Raw genomic sequence first — 11,234 nt, 5'->3', positions numbered from 1 at the left:
TCTTTACTTTTCCATATGTACGTATTTGGGAAATAGAAGATTAAGAAAGTAGGGATACGTGCAGCCTATCTTTTAGCTCCCAGACTAGGATTCTGTCCTTAGATCCCACTATTTTTATCATAGGTAAAAAGAATAACTTCTCATAGGTAAAAATACCGGTTGGTAGACCTAGACCATCCTGAAGAAATCCATCTCTACATAGAATAGGAAACACACTCAAAATCTGGGATGCTCTGAGTAGTGGGAAAGACGCTACTTTGCAGGAGGCGGCACCGTGCTCCTGCCCTCGAGGGGAATGGTTCTCCTCTGGGTCCTTCTCCCTCCCTGGCCCCTCCATAGCCTGCCTGTATCTTCATGACTCAACTCAAGCCCCAAACCCAAGCCCCTCTCCTTCATTCTCAGGAAACCATTTTACCTCCTACTCTACTATGCAAATTGTGTCCCTAAGTCCCCTCAACTTCCCATGCAACCTATAAATATATATAGATCAGTGTCTATTCTCATCTCCCTCAGTCCAGTCCCAGAGAACAATGTGCTCTCCTCCTTTTTGAGGTGTCAATCCCTTACATGTGCTTCCAAGTTTTCCAATCTCATTTCTTACTAAAAAAAAAGGATGTGATTGCAAATAAGACATAAACCCTGCCCTCTAGTAGTTTACATTCAGTAAAGGCAGACAGACATGTCAGTGGCAACTCTGATATAGTAAGAACCACAGCAGGGAAAGAACAGCGCTGTGGGAGTCACGAAGGGTTATGGAAAGATTCTGGTGGAGATGGCACCAAAGTCAAAATCCAGAGAACAAGAAGAATGGATGTGTTGGAGGCAGAGAGGGCACTGGATGAGATGGTATTCATAACTGAGTGACCCCAAAGGAATCGACATGCTGAGAACGAGGGAAGACACACATGAAAGGACATGTTGTAATCAGTTGGATGGAGGGATCTGGGTGGGTGAGTCTAGGCTGGCGTACTGATTTTGGGGTTTTTCAGCACATAGGGGAATAAGATTGCCTGGAGAATTATGCATGAAAAGATAGCTGAGGGTAAATCATTGCAAGGATAGACAGAACTGAGAGCCCCAAAGGAGATTTAGGATTCACCTTGTCAATAAAAGTAAGAAGAGTCGGGGAATATGGAAATATGGCAACAAATGCATGGGAGTGTCTCGATGGGCGGTGGTGAACAGTGGTAAATGAAAGACTCTTACTTAGAGCTTTGTTCCAGCAGTTTCTCCCCACCCTCCTGTATCACTGAGTTCACCTTGGCTTTTTTCCGCACCGTAAGCATGCTCGATTTCCCGGTTAAAAACAAACGCGCGTTCCACTGTAACAGCTGCCTCCTGTCGCCCCCTTTCTCATCAGACCTTTCACAATAGCCCACACTTGCTGTCTCCGTTTCCTCATCTCCCCATTCTCACCTTGAGCTGCTCCAGTGCCCTCAACTTCTCCAAGGAGGCCTCTCCCCGCCAAGTCTACAGCGCGGTTTTCCCAGCCTTCTCAGTGGGCTGCTCAGCTCCTGATATCACGGATGACTCCTTCCTTGAAACAGCACTTCCCTCAGCTTCTGAGGTGCTCTCCTAGTTCTCCATATTCTCTCTCTTCTTCGTTTCCTTCCCAGGCAGAAGAGCACAGCAGCTAAGGGCTTGGGTTCTGGAATCAGACTCTCGGACTCCTCTACTGGCCATGTGGCAGTGGGAACTCAGCCGTTCTGGGCCTGCTTCCTCATCAGTGAAATTGAGGATAATAATGGTGCTAATCCCTGGTGTTGCTGAGGATTAAAGCGAGTCCATGTACAATACAGTAAGCACTTACTACACGTTAGTCGCTGCTGTTATTACCTGGCCATTAAATGTGGTGGCCCCTAAGGCATGGACTTGGGTTTCCTTTTCTTGCCAATCTGTATGTTCTCCCTTGGTCCTCATATCCCCTTGTTTAAAATACCTACCAATCTACTGATGGCTACCAAATTGGGATCAAGACTTTTCTCCTGAACTTGAGAATCAGCTCCCAGCTGGCCATCTCCATCGGTGTATCCCACGGAGGGTGGAACACACCACCGCTTGGTTGTGACTCATGACCCCACTGCCTCCATACCCCAAGCCTGGCCCTGCCTGCAGCCCAGTGACCTAGTCAATCGCCTAAGCTCTTATCTGGTGTTAACTGTGACTCTTCCCTCCTTTTCTCTTCCCACACATAATCACCCAGCCTTGCCAATTTTACCTCCTAAATATTTCTTACCTGTCTCTTTCTTTCTTCCGACCCCCATCATCTCTTATCTGCATCATTGCCAAAAGAGCTTCCTGGTCTCCTGCTCCCAGTCTCAGCCCATTCAAATCCATCTTTCAAATGCCTACAAGGTGGTCATCCTCACATAAATTTCTGCTTGTCACCATCCCTCCACTCCTTAACATCTTTCAGTAGTTCCTGATTGCCTGGAGTCAAATACTGAGTTCTTGGCCCAGCATAATAAGCAAGGCCCTCTGCAGTAGCCTTACTGCCTCCCTAGCCAGCTTTGTTTCTGTTTCAGTCTCTAGAACACAGATGTGTAGAAAAGGTGCATATGCCACTCAGACCTTCATGACTGTTCCTGAAAACTTGGTTTCTGCTCTCCCTTACCTGCTCCCTCTAAAGTTCCACTCTTCACCCAGCGAACTCCTATCATTTCTATAAGATTTGCCTCCTCCAAGAAACCTGACCTCTTTCGTCATACCTACATCCTGTGTTTGGGGGCCATTTTTTAATGTTGCAGAATATTCTGCACAATATTTACCATCTGAGTCATTATAAATTGAGACTCCCATCTCAAAAAAAAGTGATATGTATATATATGTGTGTTTATACAATGAAATATTAGCCATAAAAGTAAAGAACTCCTGCCGGGCATGGTGGCTCATGCCTGTAATCCCAGCACTTTCGGAGGCCGAGGCGGGCAGATCACGAGGTCAGGAGTTCGAGACCAGCCTAACCAACATGGTGAAACCCTGTCTCTACTAAAAATACAAAAATTAGCTGGGTGTGGTGGTGTGCGCCTGTAATCTCAGCTACTTGGGAGGCTGAGGTGGGAGCATTGCTTGAACCTGGGAGGCGGAGGTTGTGGTAAGCTGAGATTGTGCCATTGCCCTCCAGCCTGGGCAATAAGAGCGAAACTCCGTCTCAAAAAAAAAAAAAAAAAAAGTAAGGAACTCCTGCCATATGTGACAGAATTGATGAATCAGGATAATGGACAAATCGTGAGGACATTATGATAAGTGAAAGAAAGACAAATACTGCATAAAATAGTTAAACTCATAGAAGCATAGAATGGTGGTTGCCAGGGGCTGGCGAGAGGGGAAGTAGGGAGCTGCTGTTCAATGGGTATAAAGTTATATAAGGTAAGTGCTAGAGATCTGCTGTACAACATTGTGCTTATAAATATAAAAATTTGTTAAGTGGGTAGATCTCATGTTACCTGTTCTTACTCAATAAAAAAATTGAAAAAGATGGACAGATCAGCAAAACATTAAGATAAGTCAGCCTGATATTAACCCATAACCTTAACGCTCCCCTAGATCTCTTTTGCTTCTGCAGGTTAACTGGAAATCTTAGCAGTATTCTCACAGCTTTTGATGTTTTGTATCAGCTCTTTTATTTAACTCAAATATTCACCCAAAATAATTTAAGATTTTTTTTCACTTGCTTGTGAGAGCAACCTGTTTCAAATTAGCTTAAGCACAAAGGAAAATGTTTTCCCCTCATAAGCAGGAAGTCTACAGTAGTTCCAGCTTCCACATGGCTGGGTCCAGACGTCCGATATTATCAGGACTCTCTCCATCTCAACTCCCCTCAGCTTCATCATACACAAAGGATCTCTGCATGTAGTAGGCAAAAAGCTGCAGGGAGCCCCAAACGCAGCTCAAGCTGGCTTAGCTGTCACTGTTCATATGGGAATCTCAAGGACGGGCATGGGGTAGGGGGGACACTGTGAATGAGACCTGCCGGAGTCATGTAGAGAGGAGAAGGGGCGAAGCTGCCCCTAAATAAATTAGGAAAGCATTTGGGAACTAATGCTGAGTTCATTCATGAGTTCACTAATGCTGAGACAGAACCTATACCTATCACAGTCCAAATTCCAGTGCTCTCAGTTTTTGCTTTTTTAATACCTGCTATACTTTCACATTGGCATTATCACACAAATAACGTTTACTTCAAAGTAGTTCAGTCACCCAATTATAAAAACACTTGGACCAATTTAACCAGACTGTATGGGATATCACATATGAAATGTGTCTCTTTGAAATCATGGCCATTAAGGGGAAAAATAAAAATTAGCTATCTTTATATAGCATCCAGGGAGAGGAATCAGAACAAGGTAAGTCACCTGAGACAGCTCCCTGTGCTTTCAATTTCCATCTTCCAGCTGGATAAACAAGTACAAGAGTACACTGAAACTGTTGCATCACTTTGCAGAAATAAAGCACCAAAAGGGATCTCCCAACACTCTAACTCCTTACATTCCTTATTTTAAAATTGGAGTCTAAAACATGACCAACCATTAGTTATCCACTCTACCTCTGCAAGTCCTCGACCCATGGAACATTCTTTCTTTCTTTATATCTTAGCTCTTGAACAGCCAAGAACATCATGTAACACATTGATAAAGACATATCCAAGAAAAACTATTTCATGAGCACCTATGTGACAGGCATTCTTCTGGATGCTAGAGACAGCAGTGAACACATTTCCCACAAGAACTTAACTCCACCTCTACTAAGTTATAGCTGTTGATTATCGAATATAGCCATGATTATAAGCTGTTTTTTCCACTCTATTTCACTATTACTTTTTATTGACTTCAACTTACTTAAACATTGTTCAACATAATTCTTCCATTACTTCCTAGGAATTTGTCAGTAACTCTGTCCTATTTCCTGTGAAGTAGTATCCTTAACATTGGTCCTTTGTTTTTCATATGTGGCTTTTTTTTTTTTTTTCTTTTTATTGAGACAGAGTTTTGCTCTTGTTGCCCAGGCTGGAGTGCAGTGGCACGATCTTGGCTCACTGCAACCTCCACCTCCCAAGTTCAAGCAATTCTCCTGCCTCAGCCTCCCAAGTAGCTGGGATTACAGGCATGTGCCACCATGCCCAGCTAATTTTGTATTTTTAGTAGAGACAGGGTTTCACTATGTTGGTCAGGCTGGTCTCAAACTCCTGACCTCAGGTGATCCACCTACCTCGGCCTCCCAAAGTGTTGGGATTACAGGCGTGAGGCACCGTGCCTGGCCTCATATGTGGCTTTCACTAGTAATTCAGTGATTATCCCCATCGGGTTTCCCAGTGGGATATACAATTCCTTTTGAATCATTAATTTTCTACAACTAAATACAACTAAATAAAGGGGAGATAGAAAACAATTTTTTGTTTTTTAAAAATTTTATATAGAGACAGGGTGTCGCTATGTTGCCCAGGCTGGTTTCAAACTCCTGAGCTCAAGCAATCCTCTTGCCTTGGCCTCCCAAAGTGCTGGATTACAGGCTAAGCCACCTCACTGGTCTGGTTTGTTTTTTTGTTTTTGTTTTTGTTTTCTTAAGATAGGGTCTCATTCTGTTGCCCAGGGTGTTGTACAGTGGTGCAAACACAGCTCACTGCAGCCTCAATCTTCTGAGCTCAAAGGATCCTCCTGCCTCAGCCCCCTGAATAGCTGAGACCACAGGTATGCACCACCATGCCCAGCTAGTTTTTTTATTTTTTGTAGAAACAGGGTCTTGCTTTGTTCCCCAGGTTGGTCTCGAACTCCTGGGCTGAAGCAATCCTCCTGCCTCAGCCTCCCAAAGTGCTGGGATTACAGGTGTGAGCCACCAAGCCCAGCCTGGGAACAACTGTTGAGTGAAACTCTAAATCACAACTCTAACTGTAGTTTTTATTTTGAGAAATGGCTGGGCACAGTGGCTCAAGTCTGTAATCCCAGAACTTTGGGAGGCCGACGCAGGCAAATTGCATTAGCCCAGGAGTTCAAGACCAGCCTGGGCAACATGGCCCATCTCTAATAAAAGCACAAAAATAGCTGGGTGTGCTGGCGTGCACCTATAATCCCAGCTACTCGGGAAGCTGAGGTGGGAGGATCACTTGAGCCCAGGAGGTGGAGGTTGCAGTGAGCAGATTGTGCCACTGTACTCCAGTCAGGGTGAATGAGTGAGACCCTGTCTCCAAAAAAAGAAAAAAAAGAAATAAAGAAAAAAGAAATAAAGTCAATTCAAATCCACAAATTACAATTTGACCCACAAGGACAACGACTATGTAGCTATAATAATTCAAAGCACAGCCTGTTATTTCTTTTGCTGTCTTCTTAATACTTAAAATATTTGCCATTTGTAAGATTATATATAGGTTTAAGTGATTGGGTGAATATAAATATTTCTGAATTTTTGCCACAGCTTAGCAAAATTTATAAACCAATGCTCGTCATCATCCAGGTAAGCTAGAAAACCAAGATTGTCATTTTCTGCTTTCCCCAGGATGGTTCTTCATTATCTGCCAGTATATTTGTCTAATTCCTTTGCATGTTCATTTAACACAGTTACTTTGCCCTCAAAGTAAATATCATAAAATATTACCCTTAATATTTACTTCTGATTACTTTACAAATGTCTAGTATTGGGCCGGGCATGGTGGCTCATGCCTATAATCCCAGCACTTTGGGAGGCCGAGGTGGGTGGATCAGCTGAGGTCAGGAGTTCGAGACCAGCCTGACCAACATGGTGAAACCCCGTTTCTACTAAAAAATACAAAAATTAGCTGGGCATGGTGGCGGGCGCCTGTAATCCTAGCTACTTGGGAGGCTGAGGCAGGAAAATCGCTTGAACCTGGGAGGCATAGGTTGCAGTGAGCCAAGATTGCACCATTGCACTCCAGCCTGGGTGACAGAGCAAGACTCCATCTCAAAAAATAAATAAATAAATAAAGTCTAGTATTTTCCAATAGCAAGACTCACAATTTGGTCTCTCACATTAAATTAAGTGTACACATGGGATGCACTCACATATTTACTCAGAACCTGCCATTCCATCCATCACCAGAGGTCCAGGAAAAGATAAGAAAGAAAACATGCTCTGTAGTGCTGCTGAATACTAGTTTTTACTGAAGACCAGGCTTCACTTAATTAAAACTGTACTTTAGAAATACCTTAGTAGTTGAGGGGACAGCAGGTGTGTGGTTAAACAAAAGGTAAAGCAAGCTTCATTGTCTAAATAAAATGACAAAATGTGATATATGTTTAACAACAAAAAAACTTTATTGAATTACAAATTTTAAAATGGATCACTTAATTTAAAAGTGAGATTATTTTATTCTGAAACATTATTTCAAAAATGTACTTTGTTTTTGAAATAAAACAAAATCTTCAACTATGAACTGACAAAATAGAGGTGAGTTGGTACCAGTGGGCCAATTCTTAACATGGACATTTAAAAATGCTGCTTTCTGTATTACAACAAAATGATATGCAATAAGAAATTGGAAAAAGGGAGCAAAGGAGAGTGCAAAGCATGTACTGAGGTCTTTCTACGGGTACCTGACAGAATGCAGATTCAGCATAAAATGTAGACTTTGCAACAGTGGCCTTTAAAGTATGCTAGAGCAAGTGTACCCTAGGGAACCTATGTCAAAACAATTTTTGTCTTACTCCAAACAGAAAAAATGGTACACACTTTAACAAAAGCAAAACTTAATTGTAAGATCTGTACTGTAAAGCTACTTGCTATAGCCCATATATTCAGTTTGTTCAACAATCTCACTTATTGACAGAAAAAGTCAGCAAATAAGACTTGGGACAAAATTATTTTCTATCAGTCTCCACATGGAAAGACCATAGCTTTAATGAATTATACAATCCTTAAGATTAATCCTTGGTCAGTATAGATTTCCGAATCAAAATCTAGTCATGAACTGTTTACAATAGCTATACTACACTAACATGCTAAACATTTTCTTTCCAGTATGTCTTCCTAAGAGGGGAAAAAAATAGTGGGAAGTTTTCATCTTTGCCTATGAGGGGATTTATGAAAAGCCTTCTAAACTACAACAGTGTTCTTCTGCAAAACTAAAACACATTATAAAGTCAAACAGGTAAATTAACAGGAAAACCAAACTGATCTCAATAAAGTCTTGTTTCCAAAAATCTATTAAGAACAAGTAATATACATGTACAAGAAATTACAAGAAATGATGATCACGGTTAGTTACAGATGCAAAATAATATCTAATATTCCAAGCTTGTGAACATAATAATTAAAATCAAATTCATAAGCTACCTCAAAATTATGTACATTTTAGATAAGCTGGTCAAGTATTATTTGAATACACACCATATTTGGTAAACCTAAACTTATATTACCTTTTCTCCTCCCTTAATATTTGTAGCTACATGCCAATATGAAAAAAAATGTATTTTCATTTATGTATTAATAACAGAGAGTAACAGAATTTCTACTGTGTATGTTTCACAGTGTAAAAGAAAAAAAGTTAAGGTATATTTTCCTTTAAGAAAGAAGAAATATTGCCAAGAGTTTAATTAATATCAACTTACTTATAAAAACAGAAAAAATATGTTTTGAAACAGGTACCATACAATTATTATATGGTCTCCCTACTGATCTGAAACTACAGAAGGCATTTAAGGAAGGGATGTTAGGTCAAAAACAAAGTCTAACCCAAGTTGCTTTAAAAATTTGATTTGCAGGAAAACTAGTTGCTTGGCCTAGTTTAAAGCTAATTACAAAATCCGTTTTCTTAATGGTCCAGATATTTTGCCAATTCTTCCAACTCAACAGAACTGTCAAAAAAGAAAAAATATTTTGTAAGACCTTTAAATACCAACAAGGTACATTCCCCATTTAATACAGCATACACCTGATATTGCTTTTAAAAAACATGCATTTTTGAAAAAGATGCTGTATTTTTCACACATAATATCACCTATCTTAAGTGCCTGACTTTCCCAACTTAGAACTACGAGGAACATATAACTAAAGAACTTGTATAAAACAATTTCAGCATTTTTATTAAATACCTCTTTATAATGTTTTTAGGGTAAAAAAAAAAAAAATAACAATTCCAAAATTGAACTTCTAAAATATGCCACTCTAGGCATCAGCTTTCTATCCTAAATTGAACTTTCTTAAATTCAGTTAAGTACTATGTCAAAACTTGTGTCACAAAGTGCATGTATTCAAAGCAAACTGCACTGCACACCTCATCACCATAATAAAAATGATCCATCAGCTGGGCACGGTGGCTCACACCTGTAATCTCAGCACTTTGGGAGGCCGAGATGGGCAGATCATGAGGTCAGGAGATCAAGACCATCCTGGCCAACGTGGTGAAACCCCGTCTCTACTAAAATACAAAAAATTAGCCAGGCATGGTGGTCCCAGGTACTCGGAAGGCTGAGACAGGGGAATCTCTTGAACCCAGGGCCACAGAACAAGACTCCATCTCAAAAAACAACAACAACAAAAAAGATCCATCATGCAAAACAAATCCAAGAGAACAGGCCAAATTTTCTCAACACGACTGAAAAAGAAGGTGAATGTCCCTCTCCTAGACCAATGACAACTTCTGCAACCTGAGATGGGTAGGAAATACTGTTTCAAACCATGAAGACACTTTCAGTAGCAGTAATCTTTCCAGCTCAGAACTAAATCTTTGTACGTAATAAGGGTACTGGGCCGGCCACGGTGGCTCATGCCTGTAATCCCAGCACTTTGGGAGGCCAAGGCAGGCAGATCACCTGAGGTCAGGAGTTCAAGAGCAGCCTGGCCAACATGGTGAAACGCCGTCTCTACTAAAAATACAAAAATTAGCTGGGCACGGTGGCACGTTCCTGTAATCCCAGCTACTTGGGAGGCTGAGGCAGGAGAATCGCTTGAACCTGGGAGGCGAAGGTTGCAGTGAGCTGAGATAGCGCCACTGCACTCCAGCCTGGGCAACAGAGTGAGGCTCTATCTCAAAAAAATTAATGAATAAATAAAACAAAATAGGTACTGGCCCCAACCCCTTAAAGTGGAGTTGAAGAAGCCAAATGGATATCCCCGATATGGTTTGGGACTCTGGCCCAAATGGCTTCTAGTTCATTTCTGATTTTCAGAAAATGCTTTAAGCTAAGTGAATAATTCAAAATGAGCATTAAACTGAAAAGTCTATGTTAAGTATAAATGGAAAAAAAAAGAATCTTGTACAAACTTCAGAAAAACTAATAAAAATGGCCAGCATTTTTAGAACACCAACAATTATCAGGCACACTAAATATATTATCTCTACTCTTCATCACAATCCGAAATGTAGGTACTATTTACATTTAATACATAAGAACAGTATAGTTCAGTAATGGGAAGTGGCAAAGGAGTTCAAAATCAGTTTGTATGATTCCAAAGACTAAACTCCTACCACATAAGCCTCCCAAACTCACACCCTTAACATCCTCATCTATAATAATGATTAAAATGTTTTTAGTACTGATGTGTATTTCTGCTCCCAAATTTAAATTTTATGCTTTTGTTTCACAAAATCCCTCAAGAATGAATCATTTAAATAATATAAACTTGCCTGTGTGGGACTAATTTCAAGAGCACACAGGCAATATGAAGGCTTAGTGAAAAGCCTACCAAATGACAGCAGTGCTCATCTGTAATTTCTAAAATAAACACTAAAATCATTGGGTCTGATTTCAACAAGGGAAAAAAAAATTTCCAAAATCAAAATCTATTAAAACAAGTAATACACACGTATAGATTTTCTGGAAGTACAAGAGTCAAAACAACTTAATAAATATAGTATAAATAGGACAGTGATATAATAATTAAACAGTTAAGATTCACTCCCCATTTCCTGCACCAAAACAAAAAAAGGTGGTAAAGTCAAGTTAATACTCTTTATTTCTAGTAGGGTAACAAGATAGTATATTCCATTACAAGTAGTCAGGGAGTACAAGAGTACTGTATAGTGTGAGCATATCTGTATATATTTAGATATCTAGGCAGACCTATGAAAAGACCAGAAGAAATCTTTCTATTTTAAGTGAGTATATAATATGAATCCAAGAGAGTCCATACCTTCCATCGATTTCCACATTCATTACAGACAACAAATGTTGTCATTGGTTCATCAGCACTACGGGTTTGTACCTGCAGCAAAATTAAATTAAATGTACTTTTTGCAGTACTATAAAAAAACCCAACCCAAATAATGTTATACATAAAGATAT

At 40.3% G+C, this 11,234-nt stretch overlaps 1 protein-coding gene across 3 annotated transcripts in view; it reads right to left on the bottom strand.

Moving 5' to 3' along the window:
• Positions 1-7,242: 7,242 nt before the first annotated feature.
• Positions 7,243-11,234, bottom strand: part of TCEA1 (transcription elongation factor A1) — a 56,968-nt gene continuing 52,976 nt past the window's right edge. For 2 of the 3 annotated variants that reach the window (XM_004047009.5, XM_055348761.2), the window contains 2 exons: positions 11,083-11,154; positions 7,243-8,804 (listed from right to left, as the gene is read on the bottom strand). In XM_004047009.5, coding sequence (XP_004047057.4) covers positions 8,796-8,804; positions 11,083-11,154 — 81 coding nt within the window. In that variant the 3' untranslated portion in view covers positions 7,243-8,795. Of the gene's footprint in view, positions 11,155-11,234 lie in introns of all 3 variants that reach the window. The other variant, XM_055348759.2, reaches the window with a different exon arrangement.

The sequence above is a fragment of the Gorilla gorilla genome, chromosome 7 (assembly GCF_029281585.2).
Source record: "Gorilla gorilla gorilla isolate KB3781 chromosome 7, NHGRI_mGorGor1-v2.1_pri, whole genome shotgun sequence".
In the NCBI taxonomy this organism is placed as follows: domain Eukaryota; kingdom Metazoa; phylum Chordata; class Mammalia; order Primates; family Hominidae; genus Gorilla; species Gorilla gorilla.
This window is presented reverse-complemented; position numbering and strand designations above follow the sequence as displayed.